The sequence below is a fragment of the Chenopodium quinoa genome, unplaced genomic scaffold (assembly GCF_001683475.1).
Source record: "Chenopodium quinoa cultivar QQ74 unplaced genomic scaffold, ASM168347v1, whole genome shotgun sequence".
Lineage (NCBI taxonomy): Eukaryota > Viridiplantae > Streptophyta > Magnoliopsida > Caryophyllales > Amaranthaceae > Chenopodium > Chenopodium quinoa.
Genome location: NW_018743382.1, coordinates 107,234 through 132,521, shown reverse-complemented (window position 1 = coordinate 132,521; position 25,288 = coordinate 107,234). Strand labels below are relative to the sequence as shown.

The following is a 25,288-nucleotide window of genomic DNA, read 5'->3' as shown; positions in this document are numbered from 1 at the left end:
TTGCCACGTGGCACGCGCTTATTCGTCCACCTTGGACCTGTTATGTCACGACATGTGGCATACTCCATGCCTAATGGAGAAACCGGCCACCCAGGCCCAACTTCCGAGGGAAGCCCAATCGGCCCTAGGTTTACCTAAACCTAGGATGGGCACGTTTCCCAAGGTTATAAATACCTCCCTTAATCCTCATTAAGGGAGATTACGAAAAACATTACGGAACAAACACATTAATTACACACAGTAATAACCGGCTGATCTCGCTAACAAAGCAGATTACCTACATTAAACACTCTCACCTAGAGAGACCTTATTACTTTAATTTCCGCATTAATTACTCCTTAATCAGGTACTAACTTGACCGTTGGAGGCGGAGCTCACAGGAGTCTCCGTTATTTTGCAGGTACAGGCGTCCGGTTCCAGTCTCGGAATTGTAACTCTCCCGCAGGACATCAGAAAACCCCGAAACACTACTGATGAAAGTTCTACTGTCAGTGATGATGATAGTGAAGAGTCAGTTTATAGAGCAGAAGCAGAGCCTGTCAGTGAGGATGATTATGAGGTGGAGGAAGAGGAAGAAGTAAAGCCAAGGAAGAAACAGGCAAAGAAAGGGAATTCAGTGAAGGCAAAGGTTGAAAAGGAGGAGCAAAAGATGGTACTGTATGATGAAGGAAATATTGAAGGTAGGGGAAAAAAGAAAATGAAAACTGAAATGGTTCAAGCAATAGAAACTGATGAAGTTGAGGAAATTCAGGAAGATGAATTTGAGGAAGAGAAATCTTCAAAGAGAGGAGGACATGTGAAGTTCATTGCATGGATAAAAAAGATGACACCTACCCAAAAACAACAAGTTGTTGATATAGGGTTAGGATCACTTCTTGACATTAGTTTACCTCAACTTGATCAAAAGTTCTGTAACTGGTTATTGGGAAGTTTTGAAGAAAATAGCTAGTGTTTTGAACTACCAAAGAATGAAAAAATAGAAATTGAGGTAGAGGATGTTAGGGTAGTTTATGGCTTGCCTACAGGAGAAATTCCAATTGTTGAGCCAAAGTCTGATAAAATTAGTGAGGAGTATGCAGAATTTCTGAAGAAATGGAGAAAATCATGGTCAGGAAAAACTCCATCAGTGAGTCATGTATGATCAGTTTTAAATGTTCATTTTAAATACATTAAATGATCAAAAGTATAAATGTTTTGTTCATTTTGTTTGCAGATTGTGAATGGATACATAAATGATAAATTCACCAACAACAGACCACCAAGTGAACATTTCATTACTAACTTTTTAGCAGTGGCTGTGAACTGCTTGATGAAATGTGTATCAAACAATCAATGCCATTTCAAATTTCTTTATTCTATGATGGACAAAGAAAACATAAAAAATTTGAACTGGTGTCAGTTTGTATATGACTCACTTATCAAATGTCATGTTTATTGGAGAAAGCAGCAAGGCAAGGGGTTCTACAAAGGCCCTCTTCAACTTCTGATGGTATATTCTTAGATACAAAATGTTCATTTAAATTTAAATAAATGCACTTTTTTATTGTTTATGTTCTGTTCCATGTTTTCTTTTTTCTTGTAGTTGTTCTATTTTGATAGAGTTCAGAGGTTAGACAAAAGGCCTCCAAGAACAATTCCTATCATATCTGCATGGAATAGAGACATGGTTCTTGAGAGGTTGAAGATTGAATTAGAATTGGGATTTGGGAGAGGGAAAATTCTACCAAGGATTGCTGCAGAAGTTGAAGAAAGTCCTAAGGTTATAAAATGATCACTTTTGTTAACATAAATGTTCATTTGTATAATCTGAAATGTTCAACTGCATAATTTTTAATATTCATTCATATAGGTTTTTATGGATGATTTTGTTTCCCTGGTAAAAACAACTTGTTCAAACCTGTCAAAGCTTTCTTCAAAATTGGTGAAGGCAAAGGATATCTTCCCTGGAAATGACTTGGTGAAAAAAGTTGATGAAGTTTTAGGAAAGGTGGCAGCTAGGGAACCATCGATTCTAAGCCAAGATGAAGAATTCTTTGGCAGTGAGGATTTCCTAAATGCACTTGCACAAGCTGAGAAGAATCTGATGCAAGGGTCTGAAAAGAAAACAACTGAGAAGCAAATGACTGGGAAGAAATTAACCAAAAAGGGAAAGGAAAAAGAACAAGAATATGACATCAGAAAAGCTTTCAGCTTGGGGTTGACTCCACCTTCTCCAGCCATTGGTAAATTCTAACTAAAAGAGACTATATATCCTAATTTTTATATGAAAAATTCTAAATTTGTGGTCTAAATTGTCCTAAACAGAAACAGGGCCCACCTCTTCAACACTTGGTGATATAATTGAACAACCAATAATTTCAACAAATGGTAATATGTTCATATATTTAATAATAATGTACATAAACTTAAGTAGAAATGTTCATTTCTAATTATTATGTGTAAATACTATTAACTTAGTGTATCTCCAAAATGATGATTTATAATACAGCTGGAGAAAAGGATGTGGGTAAAACTTCAGCAGCTTCAGAACAAAGAATTGAAGAATTTTCTAGAACTGGTATAATGTTCAATTAAAAAGTGTAAAATGTTCATTTACAAACAAGAAATATTCATTATTAATTGTATTTTTTTGTTAGACGCAGCAACTGGTTCAAAATTTGAAGCTGACACTAGGTCAGATAATGAAGGATTGCCTAGAACAGGTATAATGTTCAATTATAAATACTCAAATGTTCATTTACAAAGAAATTATATTATATCTAATTAAATTTTTTCTTAGATGCAGGATCTGGTTCAGTGGTTGATGCTGACCCTAGGTCAGATGGTGGTGAAAAAAGTGATGATCCAAAAAACACAGTTGGAGGTGGAAAACAAAACAAGGAAGATGTTTTTGAAAAAACAAAAAATGATGAAAAAGTGGAGGGGTAAAATCCTGAAGACATGTCTTACTATTAGGGTTATGTAATTAATAAGGATAAAATATCTAGATGGAACAATTTAACTTATGTTACTATCGTGTTGTAACTTAAAACTGGAGTTTCTCAAACTATTGTATGTGTGTACATTATTTTGTTGAATATGTAATATGAATGTGTGGTTTATGTTAAATCGATATCTTTCATTTTATGAATTGAAAATGATTCAGGGTGTTACATAAGAAGCTTATATTTTATTAATATGTACTGACATTGTTTGACTTTTCAGTGAAAACAAGAAGATTGTTGCTTCATCCTCAAAAGTCACAAAAAGGTACATTATTTATATTAAGTAAATGTTCAAAAATAATAATGAACATTTTCATATACCTAAATGTACATTTGTGTTATGTAATATGACCAGGAATGATGATAAGAAAAAGTCAATTGCAGAAAAGAAGAAAAAAACTGAAAAGGAAAAGGTTGAAAGGTATAATTTCAAATTTATTTATATACACTCAAATGTTCATTTATGTTCCTCATAATTTTCTTAATTTAACAATATTTTATATTGAACAACAAGACCAAAACGCGAAAAGCAAACAATTCCTCCTGCTTTCCGATCTCCTTACTTGGTGAAGTACAAGGATCTGTTTAAAGATGAGAAAGCCATGAACCAAATTGCAGTAGACTTTGCTCTTGGTGGAAAAGATGAAAGGTAATTACTTACACTAATTAAACTTAAGGTTTAATATCTTTTATAAAAATATGTTCACATTCATATTATTAAATGTTCATAATGCAGTGCACTCTTATACTATGATGGCTTGAATCTCATCAATAGAAATGAAATGAAAACTCTTGGAGATGATGTTGAAGTGACAAATTGTGTCATAGATGGATGGGCAAGGTTTCTTAATCATAAAAAAGCCGAGAAACAAGATTTATTTCTCAACAGTGCTTCATGTTAGTCTTTCTTCTTTTTTTATATTATTGATTCTATTTTCTTATGATAAATAATTGCTAAAAATTCATTTAACTTCTATATGTTTGTTTCTATTTCAACAGCACATTATGTGCACAAATAGAGTTTGTCGAGAAGGATCATCAATGAAGACAAGAATTAATGCCTTCATAGAAAGAATTGACAATGAACTGAAGTTGAATAAAATTGACAGCATTGTTGGATATAAACAGGTATTAATTCTTGTTTAATACAAATGTTCAATTACATTCAATATATTGTCCAATAACATTATATAATTTGTTCAGGTCTTCTTCCCAGTATCAACTTCTCAACATTTTTTTCTGTTGTGCGTCAATCATATAGAAGACAAAATTCATATAATTGACAATAGAAAACTACCAAAAAAGGTATCAGTCCAAGCAAAATATGAAGAACAACCAAAAATGATGGTGAGATAATATGTTCATTTATAGTTGGCTACATGATCAATTATATTTTATTAATTGTTCATGTCTTCATCACAATACAAACTTCTAAACAATTTTTACTCTTTTTTCTATCAGTTAAAAGGATTGGCAGAGTACATGAAACACCTTGGATATCAAGATGCAAAAAGAATTGAAGACTACACAGTTGTTTTGGAAAAGATGAAATGGCGTAGCAACAATGACTATACAAACTGTGGAGTTTACATTATGAAGCATATGGAAACCTTCACTGCTGATCCTAATGAGAGCTGGATTTGTGATTTAAAACCAAACAATGTAAGAGTTATAAATGATCAATTATTTAAGATATAATATTCATTTATGAAACAGTAAAGATGGTTTAATTAAAATTTGACAATTCATTTTGTTCAACAGGTGGAACAAATTAGAAATCTAAGGCTCCAATACACAGCAGAACTGATGTTATTTGAAGAAAACACTGAATCAAGAGCAAATAGAAGGAAAGCTAGAAAATTTGCAACTTTGTAGTTTCAAATGTTCATTTACAACTATGTATATGTTCATTTCTTATATATGACTATTTTTTTTTTAAGAAATAGACTTATGGATTTTATTTTAATATTATTGTAATTGATATTTCATTTTAATCTTTGAATGAAAGTTTTTTATATTTTATTTTAATATTACTGTAATTGATATTTCATTTTAATCTTTGAATGAAAGTTTTTTATAAGTTTTATAAATTGGATGTTGGTTCTTACTTTTGTTCACATACAAATGACTAAATAATCATTGATAAATGTAGAATTTTAAAACATATAAAATTCTAATGACTAAATAATCATTGATAAATGTATAATTTTAAAAACATATAAAATTCTAATATAAATTTCAAATATACTAAAAATAGTACTATATAAAATATAATATTTATGTCTTTTACATAATAGATTGAAAATTCAAAATTACAAAATAGTAATTAAATCAACATTACAAAAAAGTCTAATGTTTATAAAGTTCTGGAATACTAATTATTTATCTTTATTAGCCAAACGTTTAGCTACACCTTGTATCAAAAAAGGCTAACAACCTATCATACTTAGAAGAAATCTTTTTAGAACCTAATTGAACATTTCTTGATTGAAGAATTGGAACACGAGCACCTTGATCATTTCTTTGAACTGTGGGAGGAGTAACTTGAACATTCTGAACACGAAATCCTTGATCATTTATTTGAACCGTAGGAGAAATAACTTGAACATTTGTTGATTGAACATTCCTGGAGTTGGATATGATCATTTCTGGATTGGTGTTTGAACAATTCTGAGTTTGATTTTGAACATTCCTGGGAACAGTAGGTTGAATAACAACAGGAGATTTTGTTGACGCACTAGTATGAATTGGAACTCTTGGATTAATTTGAGAGTAAGTTTTAACACCAGAAGCACCTTTATTTGCACCAACATTAGAACGAGCTTGAACTGCAGAAACACCTTCAAGATTTAAATCCTTCGCCTTTAAAAAAAATTAAATTGATCATTAATAAACCAGTATATGATCAGTTACAAACACTTATACAAACAAATATGGAAAAAAAAAACCTTAGCAATAGATGAAATATCAACATCAATAGATATGATAGATGAAAGTGAGCTTTCACCAGTAGCCTACAAAAAAACCAAAAAAAAATAAAAAATTAAATAAAAAAAATTATAATATAGATCATAAATGCCAAAAAATAAAATAAATTTATAATCAATAACAAACAAACATACCTGATCAAAATAATTGGAAATACTATGATTTGATTCCTTAGAACTAGAAGGAATTTCTTCTACAACAGCTGATTTTAAGCCGACCTATATTTTTAAATTATAAAAATCAATATTAATAAAATATAAATAAAATGTTTTTTTTGGCACATTTGAATTTACCTGAGCCCGTTTATTGCTCAAAACAATCAATTCAATGGGATCACTAATAGAATTAGCATAAGTAACAGCACAACCGTTCTCATCAAGTTCCTATTTTAAAAAAAAAACATAAATGATCATTTACGAAAACTGAAATGATCAATTTGAAAATATGAAATGATCATATACCTGTACAACTGCTTGCCCTATACCCCTTTTGTAAGAAGTGTACATAAACTTTTTCCTCTTGAAATTACCCTTTGCCTTGTTACACTACTTCTCCAAGGTACTCTTAGGCCTTACATTCCTCTCACCTTTAGGCCTAGCTTTTGGAGGATTCTTGATCTCAAGATCAACAATTTCAACCTCTTTAACAGGTTCACTAAAGTCAATTACACCTGATACACTCTCAACCTTTTCTTTTAACAGATTGAAATAACACTCAACCTCTGCCCTTGCATTCAAAGAATTCTGACAACTTGTTATCAACTTAACAAACTTTCTGATTGTTTGTGACCTCCAAACACTAGTAGCCACAACATTTGTCCTCAAAGTAGGTTCTTCAATACCATGACTACACATGGCAGCCTTTGTCCATCGTTTCATTATATACTCTTGTGGAATATTACGCACACAATGCAAATGATATACTCGAAGAGAATGAGAACAAAGTAAACCAGTCTCACTAAAGTACATGCATGTGCAACAAATTGCATGTGTTTCCTTATTAAAAACAACTTCATGCTTAATTATATCCTTCCCAGGCTTCCAAAGAAGATATGAATATTCTGGAAAACGCAAACCATTATCAACATGATCATAAGCTGTCCCCCTAATGAACTCCTCTTCAAAAAGCACATAAGCTTGAATAGTGTACAATGATCTTGCATGAACTAATATACCAATATTAGCAAAAGCTAGGTGCCTATTACCCCTCAGAGTATTGTAATCTCTTGCACCTTCCTTACTTCTCCACTCAGAAATGACATCAAGAAAAACATGATAAAAATCACATAAACCTTGAGTCTTATTAAGACGTTGTGAAACTGACTTATTAGTAGTTTCACTACGTTGAGAAGACAATATACCACCAGACCAATACTTCTTAGAATAAGCAGGACACCACATTTCCTTTATTTTATACAAATCACATAACCAATCATCATTTTCACATTTGTATTTATCACACATCCTGTATAACAGAAATGATCATATATTAATTTAAAAATGAACAAAATATAAATTAAAATATGTACATTTGTATAAAGAATAATGATCATAAACAATATGGACACTAATAATATTATGATAACATACATAACAAAGTAAATTGTATGATCATATGTAAAACACTAAATGTTCATATATATATCACATAATAATCAAATATATCACATAATAAAAATAAAAAATAAATACAAAAAACAATAATTTACCTTTTCCAGAAATATTCAAATTCAGCAGGAGTTTCACAATACTTCAAAAGATATCCAAACAAATCTGTAAAGCCTTCCAAAGCTCTCAATGCTCCAATGTGTTTCTTAGAATTTTGTTCAAGATGCCATTCACATAAACGATGATGAACAGTTGAAGGAAAAATGTTTCTTATACCCGCTGCAATCGCTTGTGCTTGATCAGTCATAATTGTAATGGGACTTTTCCTCCCCATTGAGTGCAAACATGTATCAAACAACCAATCAAAAGACTCGGTGCGCTCATTAAGAATAAAACCATACCAAACATGACATTGTTACCATGATGGTTCATCCCAACAAATGGAGCACATATCATTCCATATTTATTAGTTCTATAAGTTGTATCAAAAACCAACAAATCTCCAAAGTAATGATAATCTCTCATCATCCTACCATCACGCCAAAAAAAAACTAACTAAAGCACCACTATCATCTTGTTCAAAATCATAATAAAAATCTGCCTCATCCACATGTCTCTTGGCAAAATATTTAATCAATTGGTTACTATCACATCCTTCAATTTGGGCAGCTTTTCCAGATGACAATGCATTATAAGCATCAGAAGCAGTAAAACAAAGATTAGGAGATCCCCCAACCTCCTTCTTTAGAACCCTCAAAGAATCAGTAACTTTGACTCCACTCAATTTCATTGTTGAAATGAAAAGAAGCTGCTCTTTATTCACATCTCTTTGAGACCTTATCAAATGCCTTTTTTCAGGAGGAATCATAGCATGATTATGAACCATTTCATGTCTTGTACATGTATAGACCCCTAAATGATCAATATGAAACTGCACAAAAGCTAAACAACCAGTTCGATGATCCAACTTCTCATAAATCCTTTTATTCTTACACTTATTATCTTTGAATCCCTCATTACAACAAACAAATCTTTTCATCAAAAAAGAATCATCTCTTCTTCTCTTACTCTTCCCAATTCGAATTCCAAAACCTTTCCTAAAAGCATATTCATTATACGCTTCGAAAGCTTCATCTTCAGATTTAAATTCTTTATCCTTTAATTCAGACTGTTCTGCTTCTAAATACATAATATCATCATTTTTTTCCACTGCACAATATACAATCATAAATGATCATAAAGAGTTTCATGAATGAACAATAACAAATAAGTAAAATGTTCAATATCAAAACAGCACATGATCAATTGCAAAAAGAATTTCAGCACATAATATTTTGAACAATATTTTCATTATTTACCACTACACATAATATCGATATAAAAATGTAAAAATAAATGATCAAAAATGACTTTAAGACTGAAATAAACACATTAGTAAGTATGAATAAGAAAACATAAACGATTAATTGAAAGTATAATCTACAAAATATACGACAAAAACACACAATTCTAAAACACAGAGAAAACAACAAATGAAACAACAAATGAAGCAACAAAATGTTCATACAAAGTATAACAATCCAAAAACGTTCATCATAATGTAATCAAAGTAGTAAATTCAAAAATCGAAAGTGAATAATAATACATCAATTAAGTTCAAATTAACAGAGCATTATAACAGAACAAATTAGAGATAATTAAAAATTGCAAAATTATGATCACAATTACTCACATTGTTGCACAAACGAATCAACCAAACGAACTCCAGAAGGAAACACACGCTCGCAATCACGATCAAAATCAACGCAATCTCAAGATGCAGAATTCGCCATTGATGATCGGTAACAATTAACGAGTTCGTTCAAAAAATCAAATGAAGAAGATGAATTAGCGAGAGAAAAATGTAGATAAAAAATGGAGGTTGATCAATTGAAGAGAGAGAAAAAATAGGGTTTAAAATCATATATATACATAAATTGAATAATAAGAAACAAAGAAAAAAGGAAAAAAGAGGAAGAAAAGAAAAAAAGAAAAAAAGGAAAAAAAAAAGGAAAGAATCGCAAAAGGAAAGAAGCTGCACATGAGAACTCAATACCAACTACAAAACGACGTAGCATAGGGGGGTGTAGGGAACATACCCTACACTAGGGTGTAGGGTAAAATTTTCAGGCTATTAGAGGTAATTAGATGACAATTTACAAACTCGATTTTGACTAATTTTTGTGATTTATTGTTGAGAAAAAACATAGTCATGTGAGATTTCGTTAGAATCCTCTTATTGTGTATTTCCAAATAGTCTACATTTTTTAAATTTGATTTTTTTTTCTTTTTTTTTTTTGTCAAAAACTACACAATTAAATCTAGAAGTTTTGAGAACTTACCCAGTAAAGAAAATTGTAAGAAAATACCTTTAAAAGGTAAAATGTTGTTACAGACTACCCAGATCGGATTTTTACCGTTGTCTATATTTATTGCCGTTGACACACTTCTCCTTCTAACCACACTTCCCTCACTAAACAATGAGTTTGTTTAGCATCATAATAGTTTTTTGTTTTCCAAACTCATATGATATAGTATAATAAATCAAAAATTAGTCAAACTTATCAAAATCATGATAATTTTAAAAACTGACAACTTAAAAGTGGAAACTTCTTTTTCTTGTTTTCTGGTTTTGGGTTTTGGTTTAAAAAAAAACAGAAATTGTAAGTCTACATTCTTCTTCCATGTTTTTCGTTTTATCCTTGGCTATTCAGAGATTTACAATAACATAATTCCATGTACGCTAGTTTATATGCGCGACAAATAATTTCCAAGCAACAATTAATATAACATCAAACTTTAAGGATTTTATCAAGCATTGCATATGACTTTGTCAAGGAACAAATGTGGGACAGTTTTTTTTTAGAATTACAGCAGGATCGGGTTTCATGATATTCTTAGAAAATTACAGCAGGATCAGATTTTATGGTTTATCATCTGTGTAAAAAAAAGCAATAAAAGCAACAGACAAATTATGTTAGTAATAAAAAATGTATGATCGCTGTTTCAGGCTTGGCTGTAGATATTCTTCCTTGTTGCACTGAAGAACAGAAAAACGGTAATTTTGGTTTACAGAGTTTATTTTTGTGCTTATTTTTGTGTGTGTGTTGTGTATATGATTTATGGCTAACTCGGTTTAAAATGTAGTTATTTTGGGAACGCTCACAGGGAGCGAAATCAATCAAGAGAATCAATAAAAATGATGAAGTATTTTGTGGTAGCATTCCTCTTGATTGAGTTAATCACAGCACAGAAGCTTCCTAGAAATCCAGCCCCCCCTACATGGTTGACAATAACTGGTAATATATGTCTTTGAATGTTTGTCATCTATAAAAATGCAGGCAGAATGAAAAATTCTATTCTGATATTATGCATGGGGTGTAGGTAAACAGCCTGCTGTGATAGCAAGGGGAGGGTTTTCAGGATTGTTTCCTGATTCGAGTCGATATGCATATGACTTTGTGTCACAAGTGAGCTTACCTGATTCCATTTACTATTGTGATCTGCAACTTACCAAGGATGGCGTAGGCTTCTGCCAAACAGCGTTAAATCTTGACAATTCTACCAATATAGCCAACCTCTTCCCGAAAGGCCAAAAAACATACAATGTTAACGGAAAAGATATTCGTGGATGGTTTGCTATTGATTATTTTGCAGATCAGCTTTTACCTAATTTAACCTGTAAGTCATTCACATGATACTTGTCTATTTTTTCTCTGTTGATTCTGATTTTTGGAGTGTTTTTTTTTTTTTGCTGCAAAGTATCTCAGTTGACACTCCACAAACCATATTGTTTCTTTCTTTGTATCTTGCAGCTGTCCAGAATGTACTGACTAGACCCAATGCTTTTGATGGTCAAGAATTACTCCTAGTCGAAGATGTGACCTCTATTAGCAAACCACCTCCAAGAGTCTGGCTGAATGTTCAGGTTAGCGCAAAAAGCAGTATCACATTTATTGTCGATCAATTGTTCCATCTGATTGAAAGAACCAAAGAAAAGAAAGCAAAATAGTGAGAATGCATCAAGTGAATTGACTATATTTTATGCCTTTTTTTTTGGCAGTATGACCTGTTCTACAACCAGCACAAAATCAGCCCAGCATTATACCTTCAGGATTTGAGATTTGCAGGAATCAATTACATATCTTCTCCTGAAATTGGCTTCTTGAAAAGTATAGGAGCTAAAGTGGACAAAGTCCGGACCAAACTTGTTTTGAGGTTTCTAGAACCTGAAGCAATTGAACCTACAACCAACCAGTCATATGGTGAGATAGTGAAAAACCTTGCGGCTATAAAGCCATTTGCTTCAGGCATTCTGGTCCCCAAAACATATATATGGCCAGTTAACAAGGAAATGTATCTTATGCCACCTTCTACTCTTGTGACTGATGCTCACAAACAAGGCCTTGAAGTATATGCTTCTGGGTTCGCCAATGATTCCCCTGGCAGTTATAATTACAGCTATGACCCAACAGCTGAGTACTTGCAGTTTATTGATAACGGTCAGTTTTCCGTTGATGGTGTGCTCACAGACTTCGCTCCTACAGCATCTGAAGTAATTGGTATGTGATATCTGACATGTTACCAGTACTTGATTTGATTTATACTGAAAATTGAGCTTATAGTTCTATTCTTGTTGCTCTCCTCTAAAGTTGTTATTCCTTTGCAGCGTGCTTAGCACACAACAAAAATGCTAGCAAGCCTAAGAAAGGTGGGAATCCCATAGTTGGTTCCTCTCTCTTTTGAAGCTGTACCAAGTGGAGGCAGGATTTTAAGTTGGATTTTGGTTTCTGTTTTTTCAGGGCACTCTCTAATAATAAGTCACAATGGTGCTAGCGGAGACTATGCAGGATGCACTGATCTTGCATATGAGAAGGCGGTCATGGATGGGGCTGATATAATTGACTGTTCAGTCCAAATGTCGAAGGATGGTGTAGCATTCTGCCTCGATTCAGCTGACCTTTTGGGCGATACCACTGCCATCAGTACCTTCATGTCTCGATCCTCCAACATCCCTGAAATCCAACCCATGAAAGGAATATTTTCATTTGATCTCATTTGGAGCGAGATCCAAAGCTTAAAACGTAAACTTCTCATTGTACTTTCCAAATTCTAAAATACAGTTTTTTTTTTTTTTTTCCTCTGGAATATGTTTGAATAAACACTAGCACTGAATAAAGGAATATTGTTATCATTTCAGCACAACTGACGAGCCCACTGTCACAAGATATGGGAGGCTTGCCAAGAAATCCAGCAAATAAGAACAAGGGCAAATTCTTAACCCTAGCTGAGTTTCTTGACTTTGCCAAGGCTAAAGCAGTTACTGGAGTTCTAATCAACATACAGGTGAGACAAAATCTTACTGGCGCATCTTAATTTCAACTATTGTTAAATTTCTGAGAGAAAAATATTGACAAGTAGTCTCTGAACTGTATTCATCAATGTTTTTGCTGTTTGAAACCAGAATGCACCCTACCTAGCCTCAAAGAAAGGTCTAGACATAGTAGGTGCTGTCACCACTGCCTTGAGCAACGCCACATTTGACAAGCAATCGACCCAGCAAGTTATGATCCAATCAGATGATACCTCGGTGCTGGCAAAGTTTAAGGATTTCCCATCATACCAAAGAGTCTATGATATCATGAACATAATAGGTGATGCCCCAAAGCCATCGGTGGATGAAATCAAGAAATACGCAGATGCTGTTGATGTCCGAAGGCCCAGCATTTTCAAAAGCATAGCCTTTATCCTTAGTAACTTCACCAAAGTCGTCGAGGAAATGCATGCAGCAAATATCTCTGTATATGTCTCCCCTCTATACAATGAGTACACCACCTTGGCATTTGACTTTTTTGCCGATCCTTTGGTAGAGCTATCCACCCTTATTAAGGCCCTCAAAGTTGATGCAGTAGTGACTGACTACCCGGCTACAGCCAATGCTTATTTGAGTAAGTCTTCTAACTCCTGTCCCTCTTTCCCTAATTTTGTCAGTTCCTAATTTAAAAAGTCCAAAAATTTTATTACCACCACTTCAGAAGATTTATACATTTATCTTGCAAAACTTGAAGGAAGCCCATGCTCAGATCCAAGAAATACAAACCTAGAATACCCGATAAGTCCAGTGGAACCAGGGGCTTTGCTTGAAATAGCTGCACCACAAGCACTTCCTCCATCAGGAGCACCAGCTCCGGCTCTTGAGGTAGCCAGCATCGTAGACCCGCCTCTTCCACCAGTTTCTAAGGAGGAAAACCCAGCAGCTCCTGCACCTGCAGATCAGAAGAAGAGTGAAAGTGGGAGGAGCACCACCAATTTATGTCTCTCCTTAGTGGTGGCACTGGCCCTCAGCTTGATTTTAACAGTTCACTAACAATGAAGTACTTGAAGGCTTTTTGCCGGAATATTTTGTAAATGTTGTATGCCCCAGTTTGAGATTGTAACAAAAAAAATTCCCTCAGTCATCGGTAATTATATCTCAGTACACTTCATACCAGGAGTCTAGTTTTGATGGACAAAATACTTGGATGCACAATGGGAACATAAAATTCTTCCATAGAACAAGGGTTAAAAGCATCCTGCATCAAAAGCTTATTGTACAACACGACCTCATTTTAACGCAGAGAAATGACAATAGTACACTATTAAGACAATTATAATTTTAAGCAATAAACAAGAGACATCCCATTCCTTGTAATACTCCAGAAAATTTAGGGAAAGTGGAGAGAATGATAAATAAATAAAGAATGAGCAAGTCAGATGAAAATTTTCTTCGAATATCATTATTTACAAAAAAATAGTCTAAGCACAATTTCATTACAAAGCAAATACATGAATGGAGGATCAAGTTGTGGAACTAAATTAACACTAGACATAACAAGAAATTCCATGTATAACTTTACTTAACAATTAAATTAAAATTGAAAGGCAGGTTTATGACAGCTACATGATTATTCATCAATGATTAAATAAACTGAAGTCACTTGCTTTTCATCTTCTTCCATGAGGTTAGTTCAGGAGGTAACACACCTTCACCAGAGGAAAGCACAGCTTGTGCAGTCAACTTTCCAAGCCAGCCATGGTAAAGTAATCCTCTGGCACCAAGACCTCCAATCAACCAATACTTAGAAGAACAATCTCCCCCTACAAGATCATCTATGGAACCTAAAAGTGGAAATGATCCTTGCGGAGTTAAAGGTGGCATTGCCCTGACACCTGCCTGTGCTCCTGTTAAAGTCCACTTGGTTATTTGCGGATAAACCATACTTGCCTTAGGTAAAAGTTGTTGCAGAGTACCAGAGGCTTCCTCGGAGGAGACAATAGAAGAGAAATTTCTTGATTCCCAATCCCATGTTGACCCTAAAAGTAGCCTTTTAGACCCCTGAACAGCAAGCCAAGCATCTGACAGGATCGAAGGACTATCTTCACAATATTCTTCACTGCATTACAGAATAAAGCATAACCATAACTTCATAACCCCCCGTCCCACCAAAGAAAAAGAGAGATAAGGCATCACTTTGGAAATGATGAAAAAAAAGGAGATGAACATTTGATACGCACGTGTCCACATGCGTAATCCCGTTACAACTTCAACAACAAACTGAAAAATTTAGCAATATTTTGAAATAGATGAATTTAGACACTTTATTTGGAAAAAAAAGTGTGGGATGCTTCAAGGACAAGGGAAAACCTTTAAATTTCCAATATAAATTTTATCTAGATCATCTTTGTATTCATAATTGAAAAAATGACTGAGGGCGCCCCAGGCAATCAGCCTGATCAACGAAATATTGTCAATCAGTTGTTTTTGTGGGCCCCCCTTGCCAGGCAAATTAATTTTAGATTGTTGTAATGTGACGGAGATTTTTAAGGACGTTAGTATACTAACGTGTATTTTGAATTCCTAAAAGCTAAAATAGAAAATTGTTCATCTTCTCCAATCTTCCACCAGCTCTTAGAATTGAAATAGAGAATTAATTCCATCTTCTCAAATAATCTTCCACCGGCAGCACCACCATAGCCACCATCTGGTCCACCACCATCACATCGACCACCATCCAAAACCCATCACAGCCACCACTATCTTTCCGCCTTCCGCCGATCAAACCCACAAAAGCCTTCCTCTTCGTCCTGTCGTCTTCCTCTTCGTCCCGTAGTCCTCCTCTTCTTCATCAACAATGGCCGCTTCGCGGCGAAACAAAAGATACCCTACTAGAAAAGAGTGTAAATTAGGGTCATATCAACCTCTTAGGGAAAGCCTTTCATTCAAGGCGGCATTTTGAACATCCATAGGCGGTGGTGCCGTGGAGGAAGAAGTGGTTTCTGGGTTTGGGTTTCAGATAAGGGTTTCGAATTAGGGAAAGTGATGACATTCTCTGAATGATTCCTCATGACGGAAGGTAGCGACATTGACTATCAATGTTTGCACAAGCTGACAAGACTACCCTTACTAATATGACTGAAAAAGACGAAATTGACCCCTAATTTGCACAAGCTGTAAATCAGCCTGATCAACATGTATTTCCTCAAAATGACTACAGCTTTCTACCCGATTCCCCTTGTAAATTACTGGTATCCACAGTTTCTAATCCATCATTATTAATAGAAATCATACAAATTAGAATTTTCAATTCTCTACAACACTAAAAGGGATCATTTTGGGTGGCTTTGTTGTTGCTGTTCTTGTTGTACAGCACTAAAGGGATAAAATGAGATCAGCCACTCTACTATAGCTTGTTTCGTCGTGAGATAATCTCTTTTGCTTGGTCATGCTTTACAGAAAAATACCTTTGTTCTTCCCTCTTTTTCTCAAGTTTCTTTTTGTCTTTTTTATTTGATCTACATAAGGACCTCATACTCTAACAAACAAAGATCAGTCACAGAATTTTATCCTAGCAGGAAAAAAAAAGATACAATATTAAATTTTCTGCTTGAAAATCCAGTTTGAAATGTTTAGTTTCTCCATCAGTAATTGGTATTTAAACGTAGTTATGCATACTATATTTAACAAAATCTATCGACCTAAGGTATATAAAACATTCACTCAAGGGAACCTCCTACCATCCAATGTTATTATATTCCCACAATCCCACTTGACTAGTGCTAAAATTACAAAACAAAAAATGTAATTAATTGATAGGATAGCGAAGGTCTCCATTAGTCTTTTACTCCACCAAATCATACAACTGTAAGAAGTCTCCATATAGGAACATCACTGGGTTCTTTGTTGCTGCATTTTTTCTTTGAGGCAGATTGATGACTTCATAATCAGTCTATTCTTCAATTTCACTTTGGTTTTGTAGCTGTGCTTCCTTTAACATTTCTTCATTCTATTCAAAAGGTTCATATTCAATGGTTTATCTTCAAGTGGTATATTCTCTTTTTCATCCTCTATTGGATTATTATGAGGCTCCTCATCATGGATAGCATCATTTACATCTCCTATCCCTCCATAAACTCATAGATTAAGAGGTAAAACATGGCCTACAACACTACTAACAGTCATTTCCTTATAAGTCACTTTTTTTTTTTTAATCAATCGCAATACAATGAGTATCCTAATGTCAAAGAATACTTGAAATTGAAACTTGTTAAACTCTTACCACAAGGAATCATGCAACTGAAGGTGTGCAACAATGCCTCTGCATGTCCTTAAAGGAAGCTTTCCAGATAGCTCAGGCAGCATGTCAACTCTAGCACCGAGACAAACTATGACCGAATCATATTCATCTGGATAAACAAACAGCATCCAGTCAGGTGAGGAGAAAGCACTCCATCACTTGTGTAAAGATAGTATAAGAAATAACCTCCCAGTTGACTTAGTGAAGCTACAAGTTTGTTATGCAAAGTAATTTCCTTGGTAGGGAAGCCTGTTGACGAGATCTTGTTGACCAAATGTTGAGTTGCGAGAAAAAGTGCCTGGCACAAAGAACATAATGAAATGAAAAAAATTCAACACAGGGAAAAAGTAGTAAGATGATTAGTAGTAGCACACCTTAAGATAGTTGTGGGGATTAAGATTGACAGCTAGAGGCATAAAGAAGGCTGTGTTTAAAGGGGTACATAAGTTTGGTATAAGGTCCCTTGCAGAAGTTCCATCAAGGGTCTGTATTGGACAAGTTGGTAGACTATTGAGAGCATTCTGCAAATAAGAAGCCAGAGTTATAACGTGAGGAGATGAGACGGATTATGGTCGTGAAAATGAAGTATAACCTGGTGCATGACATCCAATATCTTGTGATTAACAGGTGGCCTCAATATGCCCCTGAAGTAAAACTTATAGCATTAGATTCGAGAGTTATAATGTAAGTGGTCATAAGTAAAACTTATACCATTAGATTTGAGAGTTGTAATGTAATTAGTAGTAAGTAAAACTTATAGCATTAGATTCGAGTCGAGAAATGTAATGAAAGGGTCTGTTCTCTTCACCTTATTTTCAGTTCAGCTCAGTTCTGTTCCTAATTCCTTCTCTAATAAAATATCCAGTTCAGTTCACCCTGGTTCACTAAATGAGAACAGACCCTAAGTGGTAGCAAGTACAACTTATAGCATAAGATTTGAGAGTTGTAATGTAAGTGATAGTAAGCATATTCATAAAGTTGTAAATAAAGAGTGAAAGGAAAAAAGACAGACGTTCTCCTGACAATGAAGTCATCGGTAGAAGCTGCAGCTGCGGCGGCTTCAGCAACATTAAGAAGATTTAAAAACTCTGTCCAGCATTCATCAGCCCTCCAAAGAGGCTTGACTGGTAGATGATGAGAAATATGAGAATGAATATTATTAGTATTATTATATACTTCGACAATAATTGTAGCTGATTACCTTTAGGAGAATAGGGGTGAACGAGGCCTCCAGCAACTCCAGAAGCGCCGCCAGCGATGCCAACATCATCAAAAATGTCAACTTTCACTTTCAATTCGTTGGGGCTGTGCTGCCAATTGTTAGTTAACACAACATTCAAAATCAATTCATTAATCAATCCCCAATCACCAAAACCCTAATTTAATTAATTAATTGGAAAGAAATAGAGAGATGAATTACGAATAGCAAATGCCACGCCACTGACAACCCAGCAAAGCCGGCACCAAGAACAGCGCACCTATTACAATTTACAAACAAATTCTCCAATAAATCAATAAATTAAAATACAAAGCTCAACGTAAAAATATTAATTGGATGAATTAGAGTCCAAGAGACCTGAGCGGACTATTATTTGGATGAGTTGGTCGCCGAGACTCAGAGATGCATTGCTGAATTGGAGTTTTTATCATCTCCCACTTCCTCTGCTCCTCTTCTTTACTTTATTAAGCCACTGGTCTTTAGGAGCATACTAGTCTATCCACGCCAATGCTTACCTGTTATCCGAGTATTACTAATACGAACTATGAGTACAAGAAAAAAAGCAGCCCCCGTTGTTTTATAACCTTCATATAGAAATCATATTTATCAAATGACATTTTAGTTGCTCTGTAATAATTTGCATTTAAATATGTGTTTTTTGTTTTAAAAAAAAGTTTTTTATATGCGTTACTTTATTAGCGTTATAGATTTATAGGGATTATTTCATTAGTGTTGTACGGTTACTCGGTCAATATAATAGGGAATACTTGATTAAGAATACTCGATTCTCATACAAGTGTGGCCAGCCACAAAAAAATAAAATAAAAATACTAAGAAAAAAAGAATAATTTACAGTTTTTTCATCTTATCCTTGTCTTGTTATATTACATACAGAGTGTTTCAATTCCTTTAGGGGGCGTTTGGTTCGCAAACTGATATGGGGTTGAAATCATGAATGAAACCATAATGGTATGGGTTTGAAACTTGATTCTTAATACCATATGTTTAGTATGCTTATAGAATACAATTTTTTTTCTTTTATTTGATACCTAAAGGCTAAAAGTATGGGAATGAGCCAAACTCACCTCCCCCCAAGGTTTCTAATACCTTTGAGGTATGGATTTGAAACTCTTAAAATCATAAAACAAACATAAAGTATGGGTTTAAACCATTCTAACCATAACTTATACCTTAATTATGTAAACCAAATGCCCCTCATTATATTTACAACCTTCATTCATTATTATACTCCTATTAGTCCAATGAACTTCACACAATTTAGCCCTCCTGCTTTTTACTAATTACAGAGTATATAATCAAATCTCAATAACATTTTCGACAACATGTTACCTTTTGTTAGACAGATGTGATTATATAATCCATAGGACTATAGGAGTACCAAGTCGTATATCCAAAGACTATAATAATTGGCTTTTGGAGCCCCTATGTCATTTCAGTGCCTAAAATTGCCTTACAGAGAGATATAAAGCTTTAGTTGAGCTGCTCAGCTTGTTGGACTGTATAGTTGCAGACTTACAGGTATACTATTAACTATACTCATTATGTAATTGAAACTTAGGAAGAAACAGAGACTACTGCTACATGGTAAGAGAAGTAAGCTGTTAACTGCCAACCATGAACAATCATAGATAAACACAAATAAAATCCTAACTTCTAAGTTACATAATTGCTTATATCATGCAAATTGGTTGCTAGTCACCCATAAGTCCATAACTGAGTCCAAGACCACCAAGTATTTTGTCCCAAAGAACATCTCATTGATCTGATGGAAATATACAATTTGCAAGGCCCAGATGAGTTTGGAGATGATACTGACTTAACAAATTGGCAATCAGGAATGATTCCATAGGCCATAGACCCCTCAAGCTTTACGAACAATCACACGTCTTTCTCTCTTGTACTCAACTTCATCCCTTTGGTGCATTATCAGTAGAGCTCTTCTCACCTGCAAAGTCAATAATATGTTAATGTCTCTACATGTGGAAACACACACATGATTCATAAGTCACTCATAACATTCTAAATCTAAAGGAGATCAAACAAATTTATACTTGAATTCATCAACCCCTGTTCAGGATAGGATTTTTTTTATAATACATATGTTGTTGTATACAGAATCTGTTATCACCATCTATTAGGACAGCTTTATTTTTTTTTACTGAGAATGTACCAGCCAAATTTTCATGTTTTATACGATTGCAGAAAGCAAAATAGAATATAATTTGGAATATCATCCTTTGCACTTACAATGGATTCATTCAACCCCATCCTGCTCAAGTCATCAATTAAACGTCTTTCTGAGATGTGGCTACCAATGCCAATTCTTCTCTTTATCTGTACTTCTGCTTGCTGTTCACCAAAAAAAAAAAAAAAAGGCTTGACAAAAATAAAACTAAAAGATAACCTGATAAAAATACAAGAATTCTTCAAGACAGACCTTAATCTCATTTGCCATTTCAGCAGTAAGATTTACTTGCTGATTAATTCCAGAACTAGCTGCGTCCATGGTGGCAACATTGAACAGCCGTATTGCCTCCTTTACATGCTCATCCGTGGCAACATCAGACCTGTAACCAGGGTATACAAACATTTAGTAAGCCAACACAATGATGACATAGAAATAATAGTGTTGCCACACTAAGCATAAATGTTTTCATTTGGAAGGAAAAGCCATAAACATAGACTTGCCTCGGTTGCTGCCTTGCAACAATCCACCCTCCCATCCCACAAGTTATAATGATTTACAGCTAGCTCAGAGTGGTGACTAGCAGATCACCAGTCTCAAGCAGCTTTCAAACGTACAAAAACTTTGCACGCAAACCATAACAAAGTCCAAGTATTAGAGCTAAATATAAGCACTTACAATCTCATCTTTGCAAGGGCTTCGCTTAATCTAACTATAGCCTCAAGTTGCCTCACAGTAATCGGTATTGCAGATGCCTCACCACTTTCATTTGCTTTTTGTCTCATATCCTACACGAGAGCCAGAATATGAATCATTAGACATACAACCAAAATCTATCATAAATTCATAACCATCAGATTCTAAGAGTATATGACACCTTATCTTTCAAATACCTATTATCCCACTTTAACAATCAAAAAATATCGACTGAAATTATTCCTAACTTCTCAACAATACAAATAGGCAAGTGGTTTTGGAAGCTTCAATACCTGTCGGATGCTAACATATTCAGTTTGTAACTTCTTTGCAGCTGATTCTGACAGACGGGGGCGGCAATTAGATCTACAATAGTGTATGTATCTGTATACAGTGAAGCACATGCAATTAATACCAATGTAGCATTCACAAATGTAGCACCAAGGAAGTGTATGGTCCTGTTAATATACACAAATACCTCTTTAACCAATTCTCCTCTTTTGAAACTTTAGATTCCTCCCTAGTCGAACCAGCAGTTGCATGTAGATTTGTGATATGTTTAGCAATTTCCTGAAACAAGATACATGAATAATAAAAAAAACCAATAGGGTGCTTATTTTGTGAAGAACAAATGGGAAAGAAAGCATCATATACATCTTGGTGCATATGAATCCAACTAACCAGGTTCTAAACCAAACACAGAGAATGAAAATTGAGCACTTATTATACTCATAACATAGTGAAAAAATGCTGAAAAGTTCTTTAGCTTATGCAGTATGTATACCTTATCTTGGCTATACATCCTGATATCTTTGACAATGAAGATCAGGTCAAACCTAGAAAGAATAGTTGTCTGCAGATCAATGTTATCCTGCGCAGTCTGGAAGAAAGGGGGATTCTTGCTATTAGAATTTACTGCTAAAACAAACATTGTTGTATGGAGCATAAACCAAAAAATAAAAAAAAAACTGATGAACATACTTACAGAAAAGATAACAGAAGCTACAAACCTTAAGATCATCATAACGCCCTGATGGAGGATTGGCAGCTGCAAGCACAGAGGTTCTCGAATTAAGAACAGTTGTTATACCTGCTTTAGCAATGGAGATCGTCTGCTGCTCCATAGCTTCATGAATAGCAACCCTGTACGAGCAAGATTGCAAATCAGCAATTATGAAATATATGCAAAACGAATTATTACACCAATCTGTGGTCGTTTCAAAAAATAATTAAACCAACTAAACTCCACTTAACCTGTCCTCTGCTCGCATCTTGTCAAACTCATCAATGCAGACAACACCTCCATCAGCCAATACCATGGCACCACCTTCCAGATAAAACTCACGCTGCACATAAACAAGATTGATCGGAATTAAGAGATGAAACTGAGAAAAATGAGCCAAGTATTTCAGTGGAATGCCAGTTAGGTCTTAGATATGACAGGAAAAAAAATGAAAACATTTATGACTAAAGAAGTTGAGAACTTACTGAACCACTGTCTCGAATCACAGAAGCTGTAAGTCCAGCAGCCGAAGATCCTTTACCCGACGTATAAACAGCTACAGGTGCTGTCTTCTCGACAAACTTGAGAAACTTCATTGAGAAAAAGTGATTATGTTAAAAGTTTATTGAGTTAAGGTAAAATGGGCTGTCATGTAGCTGCTATACTAGCCAGTGAGTTTCCTATTGATTTAAAAGAAACACTAAGAATATAGGGTTGAGAATTAAACATTAGACTGCTAAGGAACATGAAATGTGCAGAGAAAACTACCTGTGATTTGGCGGTAGAAGGATCCCCCAATAGCAGCACATTAATGTCACCTCTAAGCTTCACACCATCCGGCAAAGACTGCATCCACAAAAAAAAAGTAAATCACATATATTTCTATGAATTAAAGGGAAATCACAAGATGATTAGCAAGACAAGAGATTGTACCTTGCGTGATCCACCAAACAAAAGACTAGCCACGGCCTTCTTGACATCAACATGGCCAAAGATAGAAGGAGCAATCTTAGAGCATATAGTTTCATATGTTTTAGGCTGAGCAGCAAACCTTTTGAATTCTTCAATCTGCGACAAAAGCATATATGAAACATGACTCCTGAACATATAAAGAATAGATAAAGAAGGTGTGTTAACATAAAAGAGAAACACACCTCATCAGCTGTGAAAGCAGCTTGACCTCGAGTGTTGCTGGCCTCATTGGCTTCCTCTATCCCTACAACTCTTATGTAAGGTTGTCTAATAGCAACTGCTCCCTTATGACTGTACAAGAAGCAACAACGAATGAGAAACAACAGTGATAAGTATGCGATTGCAATGGTAATATAATGGGTAAGGTAAAGGGTAAATACGCGGTAGATGCATTGGCAGCTTGAAAGATGCTGTAAATTCCAATGACAGTGAGTCTAGAGCCAGGAACAATAGTTTGAACAAGATGTCTATCGACGGAAAGAAGCATGTTTCTAGGCAGCTCTCCAGTTGGAACGTCCTAACAATAATATTTATTATATTAATTTAAATGAACAAGAATCCATGAATGTGGTAGATGTTTATGAAACAAAATGAGAAACATTCACCTCAGGATTCTCTTGGAGTTTAAGGGTCTGCTGATCAACATATCTACTTCTATCCGGAACCACAAGCCAAGGATCAAGAGGGCAAGGTTCTTCACCAGGCTGTATTGTATTTTTGCGTAATAAAAACATCGTTAAAATGTTGCTACCGGTGATGATGATATCAACCACAAAAAGAAAAGAAAAGAAAAAAGGACCTGAGGAATATGGTCACAAGATCTGGGAATGATAGCGCCGCCAAGACCAGGACGGCAAGGAACGAGCTTGACATTTTTACAGTTCTTACAAAGCAAAGTGACATACGTAGCCTTAGCTTTAGTTCTAGAAGCTGCTATGGTAATCCCTGATATCTTAACCATTTTGGAAATGTATTGAGCCTGTATGGTCGATTAATCAATTAAATGAAATCGAAATTGAAATTGAAATTAAAAAGGCAAAACCCTAGAAAAGATTCAAACATACACCAAGAGAGCGTATAGAGATGGAATCCTCATTGGATGTAAGGAGAATCTGAACATCCTCAGTAAAAGGCTCCTCCATTTCTCCGGTCTCCCCGGCCACTTTGGACTTCAAACTGGCCAGCACCTCCGACGCCGCCGTCTCAAACTGAATGAAATTGAATAAAAAATTGTAATGTAATTATGAAACATACATGTAATTAATTAATGTAATTATGAATGAATAATGAAGGAAGAAAAGTAACTGACCAGAGGGAGGTAGTCGGCGGGAGCAGAACGGAGGAGAGAGGGTAGATCGGGATCAAAGGAGTCGAGGTGCTCAAGGTTAACGATGAGTGAAGTAGGATTTTGGACGAGGCTCTGACGATAAGGGAAGACATTAGATTTGGTCTCGAAGCTTCTGATGAACTCCTTGAATTTAAGGAGAACAGAGTGCCGACTGTCGGAGCTGTTGTCGCCGACACGACCGGAGGGGAACTGCGCCTGGTCGCTGTAATACACTGCTCCTTCATCCCACCCTGACATTCTCTCTCTCTCTTCTTTCTCTCTCTAACGATTCAGTGAAATGGTGGCGGAACTGATTGGTTTCAAAGGAAATGAGAAGAGATGAATGAATGAGTATAAAAGGGGTTTTGCTCTTTTTGGCGGGCTTTTTTGGCGGGAAAACTCTCCCCGCTCACCGTATCCAACTCCCAACACCCTAATTTAGCCCAACCGAGGTTCTTCTTTCCGGACCCAAACCAAGGATCCAATACCTTTTACTACCCTAACTCCAAATTCACGTAACAACCATAATTAAATTAAGAGTTTGTTCTCTTCAACTTATTTTCAGTTCAATTCATCTTCAATCAATTCAGTTCAGTTCACTTCTTAGTTCAGTCAATCAAAACAGGCCCTAAA

The 25,288-nt window shown here is 34.9% G+C and overlaps 6 protein-coding genes across 8 annotated transcripts; 2 read left to right on the top strand and 4 right to left on the bottom strand.

Annotated features, from left to right (window-relative positions):
* The first annotated feature begins 1,542 nt into the window (after positions 1 to 1,542).
* Positions 1,543 to 4,916, top strand: LOC110738264. The gene is made up of 13 exons (XM_021918641.1): positions 1,543 to 1,759; positions 1,850 to 2,222; positions 2,305 to 2,367; positions 2,489 to 2,557; positions 2,780 to 2,924; positions 3,205 to 3,249; positions 3,340 to 3,405; positions 3,499 to 3,633; positions 3,721 to 3,881; positions 3,984 to 4,112; positions 4,188 to 4,331; positions 4,446 to 4,646; positions 4,746 to 4,916. The coding sequence occupies exons 1-10, from the start codon at positions 1,664 to 1,666 to the stop codon at positions 4,001 to 4,003; spliced, it is 1,173 nt and encodes a 390-aa protein (XP_021774333.1). The 5' UTR covers positions 1,543 to 1,663; the 3' UTR covers positions 4,004 to 4,112; positions 4,188 to 4,331; positions 4,446 to 4,646; positions 4,746 to 4,916.
* Positions 4,917 to 5,339: 423 nt separating this feature from the next.
* On the bottom strand, positions 5,340 to 10,117 carry LOC110738263 (protein FAR1-RELATED SEQUENCE 7-like). Of its 3 annotated transcripts, XR_002514586.1 has the most exons (5): positions 9,312 to 10,117; positions 7,681 to 8,788; positions 6,434 to 7,436; positions 6,266 to 6,355; positions 5,340 to 6,190 (listed from the first exon to the last, which is right to left on the bottom strand). XR_002514586.1 is itself a non-coding variant. In XM_021918640.1 (3 exons), the coding sequence occupies exons 2-3, from the start codon at positions 7,911 to 7,913 to the stop codon at positions 6,518 to 6,520; spliced, it is 1,152 nt and encodes a 383-aa protein (XP_021774332.1). In that variant the 5' UTR covers positions 7,914 to 8,788; positions 9,312 to 10,117; the 3' UTR covers positions 5,340 to 6,517. The 3 variants fall into 3 exon arrangements, 1 of the variants encoding a protein (XP_021774332.1); XR_002514585.1 differs by having other exon boundaries at positions 5,340 to 6,355; XM_021918640.1 differs by having other exon boundaries at positions 5,340 to 7,436.
* Positions 8,115 to 8,947, bottom strand: LOC110738251 (protein FAR1-RELATED SEQUENCE 5-like). The gene is made up of 2 exons (XM_021918624.1): positions 8,938 to 8,947; positions 8,115 to 8,788 (listed from the first exon to the last, which is right to left on the bottom strand). Exons 1-2 carry the CDS (start codon positions 8,945 to 8,947, stop codon positions 8,115 to 8,117), a joined length of 684 nt encoding a protein of 227 aa, XP_021774316.1.
* Positions 10,118 to 10,817: 700 nt separating the features above from the next.
* Positions 10,818 to 13,785, top strand: LOC110738249 (glycerophosphodiester phosphodiesterase GDPDL7-like). The gene is made up of 8 exons (XM_021918623.1): positions 10,818 to 10,917; positions 11,003 to 11,299; positions 11,434 to 11,546; positions 11,649 to 12,180; positions 12,288 to 12,329; positions 12,421 to 12,702; positions 12,819 to 12,964; positions 13,083 to 13,785. The coding sequence occupies exons 1-8, from the start codon at positions 10,818 to 10,820 to the stop codon at positions 13,614 to 13,616; spliced, it is 2,046 nt and encodes a 681-aa protein (XP_021774315.1). The 3' UTR covers positions 13,617 to 13,785.
* Positions 13,786 to 14,359: 574 nt separating this feature from the next.
* Positions 14,360 to 19,014, bottom strand: LOC110738262. The gene is made up of 9 exons (XM_021918638.1): positions 18,809 to 19,014; positions 18,653 to 18,710; positions 18,434 to 18,542; positions 18,245 to 18,356; positions 17,825 to 17,876; positions 17,607 to 17,753; positions 17,419 to 17,530; positions 17,215 to 17,341; positions 14,360 to 15,051 (listed from the first exon to the last, which is right to left on the bottom strand). Exons 1-9 carry the CDS (start codon positions 18,880 to 18,882, stop codon positions 14,592 to 14,594), a joined length of 1,251 nt encoding a protein of 416 aa, XP_021774330.1. The 5' UTR covers positions 18,883 to 19,014; the 3' UTR covers positions 14,360 to 14,591.
* An 834-nt stretch (positions 19,015 to 19,848) lies between these two features.
* On the bottom strand, positions 19,849 to 24,990 carry LOC110738261 (DNA replication licensing factor MCM5-like). The gene is made up of 18 exons (XM_021918637.1): positions 24,638 to 24,990; positions 24,393 to 24,536; positions 24,128 to 24,307; positions 23,934 to 24,032; positions 23,709 to 23,845; positions 23,511 to 23,619; positions 23,290 to 23,424; positions 23,125 to 23,202; positions 22,842 to 22,946; positions 22,608 to 22,699; positions 22,364 to 22,496; positions 22,138 to 22,233; positions 21,832 to 21,923; positions 21,647 to 21,737; positions 21,336 to 21,445; positions 20,910 to 21,039; positions 20,720 to 20,821; positions 19,849 to 20,417 (listed from the first exon to the last, which is right to left on the bottom strand). Exons 1-18 carry the CDS (start codon positions 24,911 to 24,913, stop codon positions 20,334 to 20,336), a joined length of 2,193 nt encoding a protein of 730 aa, XP_021774329.1. The 5' UTR covers positions 24,914 to 24,990; the 3' UTR covers positions 19,849 to 20,333.
* Positions 24,991 to 25,288: the final 298 nt, after the last annotated feature.

Excerpts from the sequence above, each read along its gene's own strand:
- LOC110738264 (XM_021918641.1), top strand. The coding sequence starts at position 1,664 with ATGGTTCTTGAGAGGTTGAAGATTGAATTAGAATTGGGATTTGGGAGA. Across the intron at positions 2,223-2,304 it reads TCCACCTTCTCCAGCCATTG|AAACAGGGCCCACCTCTTCA; the intron begins GTAAATTCTAAC and ends TGTCCTAAACAG. Across the intron at positions 3,250-3,339 it reads TCCTCAAAAGTCACAAAAAG|GAATGATGATAAGAAAAAGT; the intron begins GTACATTATTTA and ends TAATATGACCAG.
- LOC110738263 (XM_021918640.1), bottom strand. The coding sequence starts at position 7,913 with ATGGGGAGGAAAAGTCCCATTACAATTATGACTGATCAAGCACAAGCG. Across the intron at positions 7,437-7,680 it reads TTTGAATATTTCTGGAAAAG|GATGTGTGATAAATACAAAT; the intron begins GTAAATTATTGT and ends TCTGTTATACAG.
- LOC110738249 (XM_021918623.1), top strand. The coding sequence starts at position 10,818 with ATGATGAAGTATTTTGTGGTAGCATTCCTCTTGATTGAGTTAATCACA. Across the intron at positions 10,918-11,002 it reads TACATGGTTGACAATAACTG|GTAAACAGCCTGCTGTGATA; the intron begins GTAATATATGTC and ends CATGGGGTGTAG. Across the intron at positions 12,181-12,287 it reads TACAGCATCTGAAGTAATTG|CGTGCTTAGCACACAACAAA; the intron begins GTATGTGATATC and ends ATTCCTTTGCAG.
- LOC110738262 (XM_021918638.1), bottom strand. The coding sequence starts at position 18,882 with ATGATAAAAACTCCAATTCAGCAATGCATCTCTGAGTCTCGGCGACCA. Across the intron at positions 17,877-18,244 it reads GACTTCATTGTCAGGAGAAC|GGGCATATTGAGGCCACCTG; the intron begins GTCTGTCTTTTT and ends GTTTTACTTCAG. Across the intron at positions 15,052-17,214 it reads CAGTTGCATGATTCCTTGTG|TGAAGAATATTGTGAAGATA; the intron begins GTAAGAGTTTAA and ends TCTGTAATGCAG.
- LOC110738261 (XM_021918637.1), bottom strand. The coding sequence starts at position 24,913 with ATGTCAGGGTGGGATGAAGGAGCAGTGTATTACAGCGACCAGGCGCAG. Across the intron at positions 22,947-23,124 it reads CTTCTACCGCCAAATCACAG|TTTCTCAAGTTTGTCGAGAA; the intron begins GTAGTTTTCTCT and ends TTCTCAATGAAG. Across the intron at positions 20,822-20,909 it reads AAATGGCAAATGAGATTAAG|CAAGCAGAAGTACAGATAAA; the intron begins GTCTGTCTTGAA and ends TTTGGTGAACAG.